This window comes from Scatophagus argus, chromosome 12, assembly GCF_020382885.2.
Source record: "Scatophagus argus isolate fScaArg1 chromosome 12, fScaArg1.pri, whole genome shotgun sequence".
Lineage (NCBI taxonomy): Eukaryota > Metazoa > Chordata > Actinopteri > Scatophagidae > Scatophagus > Scatophagus argus.
In genome coordinates, this window is record NC_058504.1 from 18,018,664 (window position 1) to 18,038,454 (window position 19,791).

Consider the following 19,791-nt stretch of genomic DNA (forward strand, 5'->3'; position numbering starts at 1 on the left):
AATACAATTTACATTTTTCATGAAAGACATACATATTTGTCTCACAACACAGAAGTGGACAGTTAATGTGTTTTTTTTTTCTTCCAATGAAATTAAAAATGTACTTTTCTGCACTGACTTATTTCCAGATGAAATGGCATTAAAATCATGGACCTTAAAGGCATCGAAGCACAGTAACAATATAATTTACCATCATATTCACTCTGTTATGTCAGGCTAATTTCTACCTATCCTGTACTCTCCACCTACTCTTTTATAATCTCTCAGTGCGTCTGATTTTGTCATCTATTCTTATCTTGTCTTCACTCTGAGTGAATCCACAGCAGCCTCTCTCACATGGACTCAAATTCATCGATGCGTTGTTTGGTGTTGCCCTGACGAATCTGACGTAGGGTCTTGTATTTGTCACGGCCTGCCTTCACATTCTCAGCGTGGATCAGGTCATTGGGGGTCTTTTTGCTCTCATCTACAGCTCCAGCCAGCTCAGTGCTCAGGAACTGAAAAATAACACAAACAGGAGGCAGTGAATGAAATTCTCTTCCCTGAGACTCTTTAGGAGGCTATTCAGAACCCACAACTCTCACCTCAATCCTGTACTCCCCTCAACCCCCAGCTGAAGACATTGTTATCTATTGTCCATAGTTATTAAGTTCATTTCTGTGTTGAGTCCTCAGTGCAACATCATATCTTGTTTTGGTTGTGCGATAAAGACCTATTTTATTTCATTTGTAATAGGTTTGAATGGTCTGCATGAGATTGCTACTTGAATGAAAACAACAGAATGATAATGTACCTGCAACAACATTTAATTATGCAGAGTGCACTTAGTTCTTGGTGAAACACGATTTTTGGTGGCAATTAAGCCGCCAGCTTTACAGAAGAGTCAAGACCTCCATATGACTATGTCAACAGACAACATAATGAATGTACCAAAACACTTTAAAAATCCTTAACTACACAACAGCAATAAAAAGCCCCTTTCAAACCTTACACTGGGGTGGGACAAGGAAGTGGCATCAACTGTGGCTTAATGTGCAACGCTAAGACACATGTCAGATTTATTAAGTCTAATATGTTCTAAATGAGAATACTTTATTGATCCCTGGGGGAAATAAAATAAATGAAGGTCAGGAGAACACTAAAGTCATTTGGATTCATCCTTGGGGGACATGGATCTCAATCTTTTTAAGACCACTAAAAAACAAAAGTGATGCTAAATCAAAAGTCAGGGGATCACCAAAGTCGTTAGGAGATGTCCTCTGAAGACCATGAATGTCTGTGAAAAACTTTGATCCAACGATTGTGGAGATATTACAGTAGGGCCAACAGGCTGACAATGCCATAGAGCCATGCTGGTAGCATCGTAGCACATGTACACTATGTAGACTAAAGCCCTGGGACACCAGGGACAAGGACATTTTATTCTAAATACAGAGACAATAATATGGAGTTGGTCCACCTTTGCAGCTGTAACAGCTTCCGCAGCTCTGGAAAGGCTTTCCACAATATTTTGAGATTTTGTTTCTGTGGGAAATTTTGCTCATCCATGCAGTGCAGCAATACTGAGGTCAGACACTGATGTTGGACAAAGAGGCCTGGCTCACAATCTCTGTTCCAGTTCATCCCAAAGGTGTTGGATGGGGTTGAGGTCAGGACTCTGTGTGGGCCAGTCAAGTTCTTCCACACCAAACTCATCCAACCATGTCTTTATGGAGCTTTGCTTTGTGCACTGGGTCACTTTCAGGCTGGAATAGAAAAGGACCTTCCCCAAACTGTTGCCACAAAGTTGGAAGCATAGCATTAACCATAATGTCTTGGTATGCTGAAGTATTAAGATTTCCCTTCACTGGAAGTAAGGGCCTGAACCCAACTCCTGATAAACAGCTGCATACTACACCTGAATTAAATAATAAAGAGGTGTGTCCCATTACTATATGCTGCATATGTAATGTAAAATACTTAAAATATATTTTGAGGGAGAATTTGGACGCTCATTTCAACGTGATTTTGATTTGTTGCAATTATCATCTGGTTGCCATTAGAGTAAATGCAGGTTCAGGCAATGATGAAATGGGCTCAACAAGGTGGTTCTTAAATTTCAGAGTGCATTATTTAATGAACCTAAAACCACTAAATTAGAGCACTGAAGGACTGATCCATCTGTCTGCGTTATTTCTTATTATAATGTCTTAAGCTCTAACCTGAGGGCTGGTAAGAGAAATTTGAATATATTCACTTAACCTTACCTTGAGGTTTTTCTGCAGCCTCTGGTTCTTCTGGGCCTCTGTTACTCTTTCCTCCTCGCTGCGATCTCGGACCATGCCTGGAGAAGTCAGCTCAGCGCTCGCTTCTGCGCTGCTCTCATCCGTCTCGTCGTGCTCATGCATATGAGTGTGGACCGAATCCTGGATGTGGACACCCATGAGTTTAGTCTTCAGCTCTTCTTTGGTTCGCTCCAGATCAGCTTCTACTACGATTGCCTGTCAACACACAAGACTTGCAGTGAAGTGCTTTTTAATTAAAGCAGCCTGTAAGATTGGTTTAAAGGATCATCATGATTTGAAAAATGGGGCTTGTATAGGAACACCATACTGCAACGTTGTAATAAATGAAGATACCTTTGTGGAGTAAAAGATAAGTGGGTAGTCTGTGGTGACATCTGCCACTTTAACATACATTTTAGTACTGTTTAAAGGGTCATTCATCATTGCGTGCAGTGGTCACTCATGGTCATTACAAAACACTAACAGCAGTATTACTAAATAATGTGAAGACAACATGCAAGTTCAGACCAGCACTCCTTATTTGTAGGCAATGAGTTCTGTAACAATTTGGGTAAATCTTGGATAAAATTTTTATATGTATGTAATATATTGCTGGAAGGGTTCACCGGGATGAAGTCTGTTGAATGTAACATTGCAGCGAATTACAGTTTGACAGTCTAGTAGTGATATACTTGTCTGTGACTGACGTATCACTTCCATTGTACCTCCTTCCTAACACTTAGTAGTGTCAGACATCCCTCTTTGCTCATGTTTGATTCATCCTTTATCTCTCTCATGCTTTCTTCCTTCATTAATTCTCACCCTTTTCTGCCATCTCTTTGCCTCCTCGTCTTTTTTCTTCTTGGCGTCTTCCAGCTGTGAGATCTTAGAGGTAAGCTCTGCCAGCTCAGAGGCCTATACACACATACACACAAATTGGATGAGAGTTAAGAGTGCTCCTGATCTCAGGTCACGATGCTCCGTCTGCGGGTGCACATCTATGTCAAAGACAATGTGCGTGTGTGTGTCTGCGTGTGCATGGATACCGTCATATGCAGCACCATGGTTTGGGTAAACTACATTTTAAATTAAATCAGTTAAAAATGTTAACCATTTAAAATATACTATGAAGCTGAATTTGAACTTTATGACATAAATAACTTACCGGCCTTGTTTGTACTTAATGCAACAAACATTTCAGTTTGTAGGTTTAGAGAAAATGCACCTTATATTTGCATTTCTTCAGGTTAATCTCGAGTCAGTTAAAGTCAACATGCAGATGTGTGTGAGTACCAGGCTTTCCTGGTTCTTGATCTGGGTTTCAGAATGGTACAGCAGGGCTGCTTTAGCCTCCACTGCAGTTCTGCGTTCCCTGTCCAGGCGCTCAGCCTCCTCTTGGGCTATTGTCCTCTCCTTCTCTAACTCAAGAGCCCTGCGAGTCTGCTCCTCCAGCTCTGAAACACACATGCACATTGTGCATCCACACGTGTTCACATAGTGTAAGCTTTGTAGATATCCTAAAAGCACAAATACTGAATAGTCCTAAGCCATTCTTTTAATTTTCTTAAACAGAAAAAACAAAACTCAAGTTGCAAAACATTTGTAGTCAGAAAGTTGTCAGACCATCTTGTGCTCTCTTTGTCTGCTCTTCAATCTGTCTCAATCTCTCCATCAGCTCCATGGTCTCACGAGCAATCTTCTCTGTTTCCTTCTCAGCATTTTCTCGCTTTTTTTTCTCACTTTCGAGCAGAGCCCTGACAGGAGAATTGTGCATAAATACACATCTGACAACAAAACTATATCTCTTGACAGTTCTTTCTTAAAGCAGAGAGAACACACTGTAAACTCTAAACTCTAAAAAAAAAAAGCAAGCAAACCTTCATTAGCTCCTCTCCTCTTTCCTTACCTCTCCATCTGCCTCTTGTTCTTCTCCTCCCTGGCCTGGGCCTTCATCTGCTGCACCTCAATGGTGTCGGGCTTACGTCTGCGCATGTACAGGTCATGATTGCCCATACACAAGGCCAGGATACGCTTGTTGATGCGAAGACGAGGTACGTAGAAAACAAAGTCCTTTAACACAAATATTAGCACTCAGTGATCGCCCCAGATTTATGACATACCTCAGCACCTCAGATCTGTTTTACACTTAAGCCTGGGTTTAAATAATCCAAAGGGATAGTTTTGTTTCGGAGAATCTTATTAGTTTTGGAATTTTGAATGCCTTTCTAAAATCTATGTTTGCAGTCAGAAGCCGAATTGAAGTATGAGTCTAAATTTGCGTTTGTGAATGAGCTCAAGTAGCAGCTGCTCTCATTACACCACTTGTGCTAGTTTATGCATTGCAAAATTAGTAATTTCAACAAAACAAAGATGTTGGGTTCTCTCACACCTCCTGTTTACAGTCACAGTGAATAAATACGAAAAGATCATAACATCACATACTTGCAGGATCTTGTATGAAGTTGTAAAAATGTTTTCATTATAATACTGAGATGATGAGTACTACATATTAAACCTTAAGATCTAGAGAAGGAGCAGCTCTCAATCCCATCCACAAGAATCTGTGAATGAAGAACTAAGATAAGCTCAACACACCATGAAGCGGCACAAAAGGCACCCAGAATGTCTGATTTTAAGTACGTAGGAAAAATAGCATATTTTCTATTATTTATTAATCCTTTTTAATATGGTCAGGCAGCAGTGATCATGTGTACTGCATTTCCTGCTAATATCTGATAATGACTTTTGCATACCGGGGCTTTCTTGTCGATTGGTTTGATGACAAACTTCTTATCATTGAAGGAAATATTTCTGATCTCACTCCAGGGGAAGCCAATCTTTGGAGTCATCCTGTAATACATTGGTATTGGCATAGTCAGTGGTATAGTTAGAGTAACGCAGTGACAATGTATATACAGTATACAGTATGCTACTCGTGTTCATCATGTTCACCATCTTAGGTTAGTGCGTTAGCTTGCTAGAACTTGCGAATTAGCACTAAACACAACAAACATGGCTGATGAGCAATCATTATTTTACAGGTGTTTTAATAAACCAAACCAGATGATAGCTGTAGATGTGAAGCTTCAGTCCCCTACTAAAAATGAGTTTTGGTTATTGGTCCTTAATTTGGATGTTTGACCTCCAATGAGCAGAAAGCTGTTTTCACATTCATCTGCTGAGGGGAAAAGTTTCTCTATGCTCACCTTGAATCTGAGTTTAAGCCATGTCTGGAGGGGATCTTTAAGGGATCAGCAAAGTCATTCTTGGGGGGAACTTGGTTGTTTGAAGTTCCCCCCAGTCAACACTTATCACTCTGAACTAAAAATGTCAACCTGATGGTAGTGCGAGAGAAAAAGTCCAAAAATCATAAATATCTACATGTAGAGATATTTTGCTGCATGAGTGAGAACTGTGACCTGTTGATGGCACTAGAGGAAAAGTTTGGGGAGCACAGTTCATTAGGATTCATCCTCTGGGGACTATGAATATCTGTACTGCAATTTCTGAAGATCCATCCAATAATTTTTGAGATATTTCACTAAAAAACAAAACCTTGCTGTGATAATAGAAAAATCAGGAGATCACCAAAGTCGGTAGATTCATCCACTGGGGAAACATGAATGTCTTTAATCATTTTCATAGTTGAGATATTGAGATATGGCTGATTGCCTAAAAGACTGACCAACATTACCATCTCTAGAACCATGCCCCGAACAAATGTTAAAAATAACATACAACAGTAAGCATACATTGATTCACAACAACTTTAAACAACATTTTAAATGGCGATCTTACCTGTCATTTTTGTCATAGATGTTCAGCCCCAGTGCGTCCACTCCCAGCCAGAGCTCTGATCCTTTTTTGTTCTTGATGTTAAAGTAGTTGACCCCATACATCTCGAGATCCTGGGCTATCTTCAGGTACTCCACCATGGCATCTTCTCTGTGGTGAGGAGCAATTTATATCAGTTTTATACCAAATACCAGTTAGCAAAAAAAAAAAAAAATGCATTAATAACTTTTTGTAGTAAGACTGTGGTACCTCAGCATTCCCTTGTGCTCCTGATGCCACACCTGGATTCTTTCCTCCCACTGATTCTTATTCAGCTTGTGCTGCTCCAGAACCCTGAATTTATTAGTAAAGAGGAAACACCAGATAGAATTCATGTGAGTGAACTCGGACTTAACTTGAATTTTGGTTAACGCTGATATCCATAGGACCCAGTACCTATGTGGCAGCAGCTTATCCCTTGCTAGGTATCCGGGTACGTGATAGTCTTTCCTGTAGTCCCCGTGTTTGACCTGAACAGCATAAGAGGCCAAGAGCACCGCAGTCTCAGGTGGGCAGTATATGTCATCATTTATGATGCTCTCTTTTACCTAAAACACAGGAAAAAAAATCAGACAAATCTGCTTTAACACATGAATTCCTAATGTTTGATGTTGCTCTCTGTGTAAAGGTATCATACATGATGATACATAATATTAATGTGACTCACGCAACAATAAACTGTATGTGTTCTGGTGTTTATTTAGTGTACCTGGATTCATTTTTTGCCTGTACTCCCTTATGGAAAACCCATGAAGATTAATGTAATCCTCAAGAGTCATCACACTCCCACTAGTCGTTAAGTTGGGTTCAGTATTTTGTTTTGTCTGAGATTCATTATTTAACTTTGCATCTGGGGGCACCACACTTGCATATGACAGCATTGTTTATGTTACGATATCCATTTAATATGAATTTATTGTCCTTAACCCATTAATTTATCTCTTGAGACATGCTAAATAAATCAATAGATGATTGATGGACCTGGATCATTCGCATGGCGTGCAAATACAAGAAACTAATAAGAAACTGAATAAGAATAATTAGGAAAGCCCATCACCATAATCCCATGTTTTAGGCGTGCAAATTTAAAACTTGATTCCCTTTAAAAGTGTCAATGTGCATGCACTTATCATTCACCTGTAGAAAGAAGAGGCGCTGTGTTGCCTCCTGGATCAGTTCTTCTGCGACATCCTCAGGGTAAAACTTGGCCCTGAACTTGATCAACAGAGGGTTGTCCCTCTTCACATCTTGAGCTGTCACCTGGGATTGGCATCCACCAGCAGAGGGATGCCGGAATGAAGAAACGTACTAATTAGCCTCAATGGGGTGAAACAGTAGCATTAAAAAAGCCACAACCATGATTACATCTTCATTTAAATCCTCGTGTCAAGGGAGTCAAGTTTTGTTATCAAGAGATGTAAAGTTGGCACACAAACATTCTCCTCACCCTCTTGTTCAACTTCAGCCAGGTGGAGAATCCCTTGCTGTCCTGGTACTGGAGGCCAAAGAACCAGGTTTCTCGCAGCCCAATTGTCTTCACTATCTAAACATATTAAACAGTAACATTGTCACACGATTGTCGGTCAAAGCACCTGTTTGATTGTAATGCACAGTGTACCTGGTCAAAAAGCTGTTTGCCAGTTGTGCTGGGCAGGATAGCAAACTCCAGCTCAGCATCCATGCTTGTAACGCGGACATTTATCTGCCAGAGAAAACACTGACACTGAGATACAGGAGGAAAAGATCCCTGCTGCACATTCATCTGTGTCACTGGGGAAGCATCAAGGACAATGCAGAGTGACAACTGTGTGAAAAAGATCTGTCATAATTTTGTTTGTTCTTTGAAACAATTTGTTGGTTCTTTGACAGCAAAATGACCAAAAAGAGGATTCCTTACATTCTTCTGTTCAACCAGGAGCATCCAATCGCAAGAGGTTGGTGGGGACTACAATCAAAAAATGAAGCCCACAGTATATTTTAGACTTAACTGAGAACATGGGGGTTCATTCCATGATGCATAAGCATTAACGACTGGGTCAAAACAGTAACACCCATTTAGCGTTAATCTTGCATATTAGCATCAAACTAAAGACACATATCTGCAGTTGCTGATTAAGACTTATAAAATAGAAAAAAGAAGCATAGAAGAAAATGGTTTGCTCCATTTTTTTTTTAAAAAAAACCTCTGAGATTTAGCGAGGCAGGCTTTCATTAATATCTATAATAACATAATAATATTAATAATAATATACAGTTTTAAACCTTACTGAACTGACTGTTTCAATGAACATTCATGAAAACAAAAACAAGTTTAACTTTGCTACAGTTTTGTTTATGTAGATAATGTGACAACACACAATAAGGAAGACAAACACACAACAGATTATAAAAACATCTGACAACTGGGCAAAATATCATCATAGATTTTCCTCTACATTAATTCTTAAGTTTACTACCAACTAAAGCCTTCTTGTAGACATTACAGAGCTGGTTCACGAAATTTGCAATTTAAACATTTCACCTAAATGTGACACAGTGACAATGAAAATATAAAAATATGAAAGGTAGCTACTTACAGTTGACATTTGCGGTTTTTTAATCTGTAACCGAAACACTTCTTCAGAGAGGTGCTTGTAGTAGCCTTTTCTCTGTGGAGTCATATGAAACTGCTTGCAATACCTACAAGGATTATACTGAATGAGAATAGACCATTGTATTGTTCCCAAGTACTTCTCTCTGCCTAATCCAATGGCAGCCCGGGGCCCACTTGTTGTAGAGAGGCAACCTTCATCTTCTGTGAAGTTTTCTTTTATTAATTAGGTTTTGACTGTGTATCACTCATCTAGGACCCAGGCTCTTTGTCTCCCAAATCTATTTATAGTGAGACACAAATCAACAGTAATTCAGCAGCACCGAATGTGCCAGCAGCAGTGAGGGCACCAGTATATTCTACTAATCTAATAATCTTTCCAGTTTTTTTTTTTTAAGCATATGTTGTTATGGCATTCAGTGATTTAGGGGGTTGGTGTGGTGGTGTGTTGTGTTTGTGGGGGCTGACGGGACCATAGCCAGCCAAATAAATCCTCATGAGAGCAATCACTAAATCAGTATGTTTATTCACTTATGTATCCCATAACTCTCAAAAGCACCAAGTCTAAAAGTAGTCATTTTAAATCATGAAATGATAATTATTTTCACATCTCCAAACTGCCCCTCAAAAATACTGTGGACATGTCCTCTATACAGTGGCGGAACATAAATAAGTACATTTATTCAAGTACTGTAGGACACTTAATAAAATCAGTAAAGTCTCATCTTATCTCTTATCTTAAGTACTTGTATGTTACAAGTTACTTGGGTCGATTTTATGTTACTTCTACTTCACTGCATTTCAGATATAAACATATTACAATTTTCAGAGTACATTGTTAATTTTAAAAAAGTATTCCCTTTAGCTTTACAGATTAATATTCTGAATAAATCAGATATCATTCAATACTCTACTTTAGAATAACCTGCTTAATAGTGAGCTGTGTGAAATAGCTTCAGTTGGCTCCACCTCGAGCTTAAAATGCTGCTCAAAACGTCTGTAATAATAATAATAATACAATAATGTATTAATATTATATAGCGCTGACAAGAGCTATTCTACATCGGAAGTAGGCCTACTTTTAGCCTACTTTGGACTGTTTTAGAATATTTTAAGCTCTTGAATGTTTTGAATTTGAACATGGTTTTGAACATATATTTGTATATATATATTTGTATATATATTGTATATATATTTGAACATTTATTTTTGTGGGATTGCTGCTTTTATTGAAGTCATCTGATCTAAATACTTGAATAGACAATGCATCCTTGGTGGCTGAAGTTGTAACTAAGTAGACAGAAACTGTCTGTTGATATTGCATTTTTAGGTGTTCTTAACCTGTTTCTTCTTATTTTTGAGAAGTCTTCAGTGAGACTGTGAGAATTTCTTTAATATTTAATGTTAATGTGGAGTGAGTTCGTTTCCATCCCGTCATTAAAAGCTGGCTAAAGGGGAACTGGACACTTTGTATTTCGGTTCAAAAACAGGCTGCGTGAGGCAGAGCTCATGGAAGTGCAGTGTACTCATTACACGTCGCCAAGGTTTCACATTGCGCGCGCGTTCGTGTGCGCGTTCACATCGGCTATTGTGTTTTTATCAACAAGGCGACCACCGTGGCCCTACGGGTAGCTGAGCTGGCCAAGGGAACGACAAGGGATTGCCAAACCATGGCGGACGAACAAGAAATAATGTGCAAATTGGAAAACATCTTGGAAATACGGTAAGACTCGGAAGCGCAATTAAAGCAATGGTTTGCCATCAGTTTGACACGTACCGAGAAGAATTAGCTAACGTTAGCCGGCCGCGAATAAGCCCCCCGGCTTCGCTTTTGTTACTGAGCTAGCTAAAATTAGCCTGTCTGCTGCGAAGCTTGCCTTTAATATGTTTTGCTATGCTAGTTTTAGATAGTTTCCTACGTGGTTGGCACACAATCAGCACTTGACAAATATAAAAATAGGCTGTACTTATAATACGTGTTCAGATCACACACACACACATCACCATTCCAGATGTGTATCCGCAAAATGCCAGATGTGCACTGCTAATTATTGCTGTGGGTAAGCTAGCAACTTGGCTAGCAAGCTTATCGGCCTGTCATTAGTCCACAGAACACCGCAGGCAAAATGGTGTTTGTTTGTCCTGGTATCTTCTTATTAAGCATGGCTCTTTGTAGCCATGCTTAATAACTGTGTAACAAATACACACATTCTATTGCACTTAGTACAATAATTCATGGCTGTAGTAGTTTGTCATTCAGCTTTAAATCAATATAAAACATTTGTTAAGTCATTTGTAATTCTACACAAATTCAGTGCACTGTACGACATGAAAAATAACGTCTTGTGTTGTAGATCTTGTTGAGTCTCTCTTTTTGCGTCTGTGTGGGAAATAACCTGACAGTTGGTGCCTTTTGTCTGTGCCACTGGCTGCAGGAACAAGACTGTCCAGATGCAGAAGATCAAGTCTCGTCTTAAGATTGAGTTTGAAGCTCTGGAGTCTGAGGAGAAGCATCTGAAAGAGTACAAACAAGAGATGGATCTGCTTCTGCAAGAGAAAATGGCACATGTGGAGGAGCTGCGGCTCATCCATGCTGATATCAATGTGGTGAGTGACTAGAATAGGTTCCTTCTATAGAGGAAGTGTTACTGAAATCTCATTTCAGCCTTCAGGAGAGTACAGTTTATCAGCAGCATTGAGAATTGCAATGTTTGACCCACAGCACATAATAGAGATATAGTGAATGCAATTAAAGTGCCTATATTATTTTCATTATAACAGATAAAATGACTAGGTACAGCCACAGATAACTCATACTGAATATATTATAAATGCATTTCTGAAATACTCAATCCTTTCCCCTTAGATGGAGAGCACCATCAAGCAGTCAGAGAATGACCTGAATAAGCTGCTAGAAACCACTCGCCGCCTGCATGATGAGTACAAACCTCTGAAGGAGCATGTCGATGCACTCAGGATGACTTTAGGCCTACACAGACTCCCGAACCTGAATGAAGAGGAGGAGAAGCTCTCTCTGGAGTCAGTATACACACAAAAACAAACAGTTTCCTAAAATGTTCTTATCACACTGGTTTTTACAGCCAATTATTCACAAATACTGTAGATCAGAAAACTTCAGAAAATATGTTTGACTACATATGAAATGCGATTTTCTTGTACGGTAGTTAAGCATACACTGAGCAGTTTTCATTTTAACTTAAATGCTATTGTGTTTTTCAACCAAAATCCTACACAGTAATTCACAAGTGCAAAGTACAAATTGGAAGAAAATACAGCACAAGACTAAATATTCTTTTGTCACTGTCAAGGTACATTTGTGTACAATCCTTCTGATTGTAGTAACACATGCTGTTTCAGCGTGTAGCGACATAGTGTTCCAAAGGTAAGTTGTAGTTGCAGGTGGGTAGATTAGTAAATTTGGTTTACTTATATGCCACAAGTACATATAATGTAGCTAATACAATGGAATCGGGCCCCACCAAGTCAAATAGAACCACTTCAGCACAGTCCTTTAAAGGTCCAGTGTGTACAATTTAGTTGTACCCAGTGGTATGGCTTTAGATTGCAAGAAACCGAACACCCCTCATCTCACCCTATCTTACGGTGTCCGCTAAAAACACAAAAGGCACTCTCTAGGGCCAGTGTTTGGATTGTCCATTGTGGGCTACTGTGGAAATATGGCAGTGAAACATTGCGGATTCAGCGGAAGAGGACCCGCTCTCTCTGGAGATATGAAAGGCTCATTTGAAGGCAATGAAAAAACCAACATTCTATGATTCAGATCATTATATGCAAATGAAAACTTAATTATGAATATTGTATTCAGTTCCTGCCCCTAAATCCTGCACACTGGATCTTTAAAGACTAATTCATTGCTTCAGTCTATTAATCAAGATTCAACCACTGAAAAGCAACCAAGTGGCAGCAGCAGCATCAGGCTGCAACAGCACTCAGCGAAATATAATTTATGATCATGACAAGAGCATCTGTTAGAGCGTCGTGCTGGAGCAGTTTATAGGCATCAGAATTCAAATTAGGAAATTTGTTTTTAACCTTGTTAACATATGATATTATGTTTGATTAAAAAAAGATACATTTTATCAAGACTTTGAGCAGTGGAAAGAATGGATGAAACAAGTCCACATATACACACATACATACACGCACACACACACATATATATCTATATATATAGATATATATACACACATATATATATGTACTGTATATATACATATATATGTAATGTATGTATGTTCGTGTGTATGTATGTATATGTACAGGACAGAGAGCACTTTGGTTGCTACATGAAGATGTAAGTCGGTCACAAAACCATTTGATGCCACATCATTGTGGATATTTAAATCTCCAGAGTAATGCAACATTGAGCAATGGTACATGGTACATGTCGAACAATAATTTTAATGACAGATATGTTGGGTGGTGGGGGATAGCAAAGATTATGACAGTGAGGTATTTTATTGGCTGGTCTAGCAGCATGACTGAAGTCTTTGATGGTAGCTGTTGAAATGGCAGGCAGTTGTAAGTCATGAGGACATGGGTTTACTGCCTTGTGGAGAAGTTTTGGATCAGATGGTCAGATCAGATCTCTCAAATGTCAAGGACAAATGGCAGTTCCCTGCCTTCTGGTCAGAGTGTTGTCATATTTTTTTTTTTATGACAAGAAGTGTAGACAACATACTGGGATTTAGACAGCTAAGACTCTGTGAGGTGGATCTTATGGCCATCAGTGGTCTGAGGAACCCAGATAAATTGAATATCTAGTTACTGATCTTTATGGAATGTTGAGCAGGCTTTTATGGCCACAGTGTTGCTCGAGATCTCATTTGGAAGCCAGACCTGAGTATAGAGTAAAAACTAAATAAAATAAAGATGAATAAAATGAAAATAATATTAGCTGTAATGATAATGCCAGTTATCATTACATAATAATAACAAAATCATAACAAAATCCATTTGTATATACAGCAGCATGAAAATCCAAAACATCCTTGGTAATGTTGGTAATGGGTACAGCAATTAAAATGAGGTATAAAAGAGAATAAAATAATACATACAATAATGTGAAGTAAAACGGTCACATATAAAGTCAGTAAAACCTCTCATCAAATTTTTAAATCGCCCCATTGATGTCAGTGTATCTAGTTTAAGTTGTCTGTCCAAGATTAGTGGCAACTGCAGGAACATGTAGTGTGAGCCAATCCTGAAGTGGGGTGTTATGAGTGTATTATCTAAGGCAGAGGTGTGACCACCATCAAGGTGGTACTTTTTAAAGTAGTTCTTTACAGATGAAAGTGCTGATCTTGCCTGACTGAGAGGATGAGTCAGCTCACCTTATGAAATGAGACACAATAATGATTGCCATATGGATCATAAGTAACAAATCTAAAAACTGAACTAACACATCACAAAGGTATTATTCAACCTCACCTGTGAGCCTGCCTCTCCACCTGCATCTCCTTCTTTGTCTGAGCAACTGCAGAGTCAGGGTTCCTCTTTCACAGTTCAAAATAGCAAATTTTTGCATGCGATGTGAACAGTGAGGAAAACATTTATGGCTCAGTTTGGTATTATTACTACCATTATTGCTGACTCTTGATATTATCAGTATTATCAGAAAGTATATTTTTTCTTTCAGTGAATTACACCTTGAAAGTGAAATCTGGCTAGCTACTCAGGCATAGCGAATGCTGAATCTATGAAAACTTTGTGTCGCAGCTACACACAGTTGCCTAGTAAATGAACCAACTTTAATGGTCACACACATGAACTATTAGTATAGGCATGGTTTCTTCCTCACTACAGTCTCTCATATGTTGTGTATATCATATGTAAGAAACAGCAGAGCCAATCCTGTTTGTGATATTTGGTTAGGGAGGCTGGACTCTATTGGACAACAGTGGTTATATTTACATTGTTTTAATCAAAAGATATTAATAAAATGATAGCTAGGGACAATTCAGTAGTTGCTGGATATTAGACATTTTGCTGGGTAGGAAACTGCAAAATGTGGTGGCAAGCCCAGTGCATGGCTTTATCAAGCTCTAAATACAGAACAGTGTGCCACTGGCCTGGGGCCCTCATGACTAGTTTATTTATGGCCAGTGGTGTTTAACAAGGCCAAGGATGACGTTTGTGTTTTCAAATGTATGTTAGGACAGTTGTAGAAAGAGACTTTTGATCTAAGATTTTTCTTTTCATTCATTGGACAGACCAATATATAGAGTAGTCCACCAGCAATGATTCTGTCAGTTGTTGAGCTGGTCCGTCACTCACACACAGCAAAATTCTGTGAGTTAATTTTCCGGTGTTAAGCAAAAGTGTTATAATATAGAGTTGAAATGGCACTGTTAAAAGTTGATTTAACTCAGAAGTGTAAGGAGTTGGTGTCATTGAGCAGCGTTTGGGACTCAGCTTCCACAGAGTTATGAAACCACACCTCTCCTAATGCATCTTCATGGATTTCTATCTCTGGTGTTACACAGAGTTCATTTTTAACTCTGTATAGTTCTTTTAACACTGACACTTTAGGAAGTGTTAAATTATCTCTGCAAAGACTGGGACAAAATAAATACCAGCATAGTGTTAGAACTGACTCAGAGTTGATTCAACACTATAAAATTTGCTGTACAGGCACGGCTGTCGAGATGTGACGATCTTGCTCATCTTCAATTTGGGAAGGTTTGCTAACCAGAGAGAACATATTGTAGAATTTCAAAATGAATTGTAACATTTCCCCTTGTTTGGTTAGGACAGTTTATATTCTGCAAATTTTCTTTACAAATTAAGAACTTTAGTTCTGCGAAAGTGTGCTGCTGCAGCTCTGCACGCTGAGATTATTGTTATCAGACTGGCTTCTCAGTTCAGCTGTGCACTGTGTGGTAGATGATGAGTTCATTTTGGGCCAGGTGGTCTTCTCTCTATTCTTTTTTGGTGTTGCGCTCCTTGAGGTTCCCTGAGTTTATGAGATACTTATGAGATACTATAGAAATTTGGGGCTGATCATTCTTGGGATTTTTTTGTACAAAGACAAATGTTTTCTTAGAACACAGAGGAAGAGATTTATGATGATGTCTGGGGAAGATCGCTTACATATCTTGGTGCCAGCAAAGTGGGATCATTTTACCAGACACAAATGGTACTGGCTGTAATTATCTTATAAGGTGAGGCGAAGCAGTATTTTAGTTCAAGTTTTTGATATTACTGAGGTGTAGCGTGCTCACCTCTATCAGGCTAAAATGTACCACATTAATTTACATGATAACAAGAATGACAGAATCCGCATCATAAAAACTTACATTAACTGTAGGGGGCAGTGATGCATGGGTCAAGATTTTTTTAATACCTGCGCCATTATGAGAGCCAGTCTCCGCACCTGATGTTTTTTTTTAAATTTCTGTAGAATATTCTACAGATATAGGAAGTGAAATTGCAGTGAAACGCTGGATGATGTCAATATGACTGTCAACAGATCGTTTTGAGGTCTATTTATACTGAGAATAATAGGCTGGATTTGAGGTCTCTAGGCGCTACTGAGGTCACATTGCTTTGTGTGTTTGGTCTAACATATTAACTTGGGCACTACAAAGAAAAGCAGGTGGCTCTGCGCCACACCCGCATTGTTCATGCAGCTAGTTTGAGCGTGACAAAAAAGCGTGAAACAATTCCATGTTGCTCACCTAGGTGCTGATACAGCTGGTGGGAGCAGCAGGACGCTTCTTTCTCTCTTCTCTTTCTCCCCCACTCTGAGTAGTGGGAAGATCTAGGCTAAACAAACAGCTAAATTGTTGCAAATTATGTTTTTTATTGTTAAATGGTGGCGAAACAAGCAAACCATCATTAAAAACATTAACTGTTTTTTTCATGATAAATGATAAAATATTATTTGTTTTTCTCTGCTGTATCGAAAACATACTAAACCGTGACCCTAAAACCAAGGTAGATATTAAACAGTGACTTTTGAGTCTGTACACTACTAACTGAAATTTGTGTGTTTGAAGCTTTGGTGGATTATGGTTACAGGAAATACAATCCATTAATTTTTTTCTGTGAATACTTTATCACAAACCTATTTTGAGAGAAACTGGAGAGCTTTAAGAAACGGGATATCATGCTTTGGTTTGTTTTTTTTTCACACTTTTGGAAATGGGCCAGTCAGGTGAAAAGTTCAAGGCTGAGTTTCTTTCCCAGCCCTTCCCTGACCACACACACACACACAGACATTGACATGCATGCAGACAAACACTTTCACAATGACTGCACTTTTGCACATAAAAATGTGTGAGATTGACTAAAATTTTCTCCAATTCACGTGTATTTGTAGTTGGTTTTGCCACTCCATGTATCCACTACACAACAACAGTAGATGAGATCATCTTACCTGTAATATGATTTATGAACTCTAAGAATCATCCTAGCCAGTATTCTCTCTTTATTTGCTTTGAACAGTTACTTTGAGAAGCAAAAAGCAGAGTGGCAAAAGGAACCGCATGAGCCTGCGATCCCAGAATCCCTTGCTGCCGCTGCGGCAGCAGCACAGCAGCTGCAGGTGTCCAGGAAGCAGGATGCACGCCAAACAGCCACCTTCAGACAGCAACCCCCTCCTATGAAGGTAATACTGTTAGTACTAAAATAGCAGTATATCTATTTTTTTCTAATCTGAACAGTCGGTGGATGGCCTGACCTGATAATAGAACAGCCGTTTCCCATTAAGGCATAGGTCAATTAATTACATTGCACCTTGTAGCTTATTTCTGAACAATGAAAAAGCATTTTCCAATATATAATTGGCTCCTATTTGTATGTGATTTGGAAGAAATTGTCAGAAACAAAGCCACAAACCAACCTAAATTAAATAAATAAAAGATTAAAGCTCATGCAGACCCATCCAGATGCCGTCCAAATGCAACCCGGCACCCCGGCACTTACTTACTTATCTGTGCAGCAAAGCTTGAAGGACATATTATTAATATTACTCTAAATTTCTTTCACCTCCCCCCTTTCTAGGCTTGCTTGTCCTGCCACCAGCAGATTCATCGTAATGCTCCCATCTGTCCATTGTGTAAGGCCAAGAGCCGTTCCCGCAACCCAAAGAAGCCCAAGAGGAAGCCAGATGAGTAGATTGAACTTTACTTTCAGCTGAAGTACAGTTTAAAGGGACCTGGCCCAATGCACTGATCTAAGGTCAGCCATGTACTTTAAACATATGGCTGAAGTAGCAGATCTGTGCTTCAGGACAATTTCCACAAACTGTCCCCACCTTATCAAGTCGTCTTCGTACATTTTTCATAAACTGGAAACAATTGATCAAGATCTGGTAATGTCATTCTGTTGTTTGTTTTTATCAGTGCTTTGGGTGTGTTTATATGTAATTGTATGACTTCTATAGTAGGTTTACTAGTCCCTAAACATATAACTGCAATAATGCAAACAGGAACTTAGTAAAACAATTCTACCCATGTTGCTATCATGTATTGCCTTAGATAATGTACTGTTCTTTCATTTTTTTACATTTTTTTTGCAATGCATGCATGCTTCCATGGCTGTCTGTTGTGTATTTTTTGTGCCAATATAAAATTTGAATATGTTAAATTGCAATGTTAAATTAAACATTGTTGTTTTAATGTTTACAGTGTTCAGGTGACCAGACTGGAGAAAAAAAAGGCCAGACTCACTTGCTCTGAATAGTGTTGTGTGTTTAACTTTAATACAGTGATAATAAAATAAATGGCTGTTTTGTACTAACCTTGTTAGCTTGTCCTTTTTTACACTCACAACAAAAGCTAGACATTTGTTTGTTACTTAGCAGTGCGAACATAAACACAGCTGCAGCCAAGCAGAGTAACTGAAGACAAAGCCATCAGCATATGAATCAGTGTTTACTGGGCAAATGGGTGAGTTTATTATTATTATGTATAATAATAATCATGATAATAATAAAGAGGAAGAAATATGTTTGACTCCTTCACAACATTGTCCCTTTCATTGTATCAGTACTGGGGCTGTCATGTCTGCAGCTATCTGTCTGAAAAAGGACAGTAAGGTCTTGATAAATGAGTTCCTGTAGTGTTTTTGTCAAGGTAACCCCTCATTTCATCTGTTGCCTGGGCAACTTCACGTTCCTTAGTCGTTGCTATGGCAACCACAGGTTGCTGTGACCCGTATGTGTACACCAAGTAGTTCCTCCCAAATCCAGGGAGGGGCACCATCGAAGGGCTTTTGGTGATTGTGCACACACTCCCCCACTGTGCACACCCCTATAGCCAAGAGAAAAGTTTTAATCCTCTTAATAATCAGTGGTGGAAGAAACTTCTCAGACTGGTTCGAGACATACGGCTTTGTCTGTCCATAAACTCACTCATAGCTCAAGCGCGTGTTTTGTCTCATCTGCAGTGTTTGGAACTGCAGTTGTGTCTTCTTCCGTCTGATAAAACTCTTCAAGGCCAGAGAAGCCTGTTCCCGTTCACACACACTGCAGACAGCAGGGTCATGGAGCTCCACTTCAGCAGCCTGCCAAACGAGAACACATGAAAATAACTAATACAGAAATAAGGTAATAAGGCGTTCTTTTTTTTTGTTTGTTTTTGCTGCAAACATGATCATAACATTAAGGCAAAACTAAGTCCAAGTCAAACAAATGCCTCCTAACCCGTCTCATCTCCTCCTCGAAGGTTTTGAGCCTCAGCACTGAAACGAGTTGAGCGGGGACAGGCTGGACTTCGGGACCTTGACATGACTTGAAACTGAGAGAGATCTGGTTTCTCTCTCGTGTTATCTTCGTTTCCTCTTCTGAGCCCTCAAGATGCTGCCGTTTGCTCCGGACAAGAGAAATCATTCTCCTGCAGTAGTTTCTTCGGGCTTCCTCCTCCTCCATCCCGTACAAAATACAGCACCAGGGAATACGTTATTATTTGTATCTGATCGGTTATACCAATACCATATCAGGATGAGTGCAAACTATAACTGACGCAAACGTTTACTCCAGTTTTGTAACCTGTAAAGCTGTGGGGCTTTTTGGTGTCGTAACGAACCCTTTTCTGCTAGAAAAATAAGGGATTTAAT

The 19,791-nt window shown here is 39.1% G+C and overlaps 2 protein-coding genes across 4 annotated transcripts; one reads left to right on the forward strand and one right to left on the reverse strand.

Moving 5' to 3' along the window:
* Nucleotides 1–20: 20 nt before the first annotated feature.
* LOC124068344 (moesin-like) lies at nt 21–11,616 on the reverse strand. 3 transcript variants are annotated; one of them, XM_046406521.1, is made up of 16 exons: nt 11,085–11,616; nt 8,675–8,777; nt 7,996–8,043; nt 7,717–7,800; nt 7,546–7,641; nt 7,236–7,358; nt 6,495–6,646; nt 6,309–6,392; nt 6,063–6,209; nt 5,018–5,114; nt 4,171–4,334; nt 3,888–4,018; nt 3,558–3,718; nt 3,087–3,179; nt 2,247–2,480; nt 21–497 (listed from the first exon to the last, which is right to left on the reverse strand). In XM_046406521.1, exons 2-16 carry the CDS (start codon nt 8,756–8,758, stop codon nt 333–335), a joined length of 1,863 nt encoding a protein of 620 aa, XP_046262477.1. In that variant the 5' UTR covers nt 8,759–8,777; nt 11,085–11,616; the 3' UTR covers nt 21–332. The 3 variants fall into 3 exon arrangements, with proteins under 3 accessions (XP_046262477.1, XP_046262478.1, XP_046262479.1); XM_046406522.1 differs by lacking the exon at nt 11,085–11,616 and having other exon boundaries at nt 8,675–9,843; XM_046406523.1 differs by lacking the exons at nt 6,495–6,646; nt 7,236–7,358; nt 7,546–7,641; ... (1 more) ...; nt 8,675–8,777; nt 11,085–11,616 and having other exon boundaries at nt 7,717–7,775.
* zc4h2 (zinc finger, C4H2 domain containing) lies at nt 10,204–18,470 on the forward strand. Its single transcript, XM_046406525.1, has 5 exons — nt 10,204–10,411; nt 11,124–11,295; nt 11,555–11,727; nt 17,179–17,341; nt 17,737–18,470. Exons 1-5 carry the CDS (start codon nt 10,359–10,361, stop codon nt 17,848–17,850), a joined length of 675 nt encoding a protein of 224 aa, XP_046262481.1. The 5' UTR covers nt 10,204–10,358; the 3' UTR covers nt 17,851–18,470.
* Nucleotides 18,471–19,791: the final 1,321 nt, after the last annotated feature.

Coding starts and splice junctions, on each gene's coding strand:
- LOC124068344 (XM_046406521.1), bottom strand. CDS start 8,758: ATGACTCCACAGAGAAAAGGCTACTACAAGCACCTCTCTGAAGAAGTG. Junction 7,801..7,995: donor TCCTGGTTGAACAGAAGAAT/GTAAGGAATCCT, acceptor TTTCTCTGGCAG/ATAAATGTCCGCGTTACAAG. Junction 4,019..4,170: donor AACAAGAGGCAGATGGAGAG/GTAAGGAAAGAG, acceptor TTCTCCTGTCAG/GGCTCTGCTCGAAAGTGAGA.
- zc4h2 (XM_046406525.1), top strand. CDS start 10,359: ATGGCGGACGAACAAGAAATAATGTGCAAATTGGAAAACATCTTGGAA. Junction 10,412..11,123: donor GAAAACATCTTGGAAATACG/GTAAGACTCGGA, acceptor CACTGGCTGCAG/GAACAAGACTGTCCAGATGC. Junction 11,296..11,554: donor TCCATGCTGATATCAATGTG/GTGAGTGACTAG, acceptor CTTTCCCCTTAG/ATGGAGAGCACCATCAAGCA.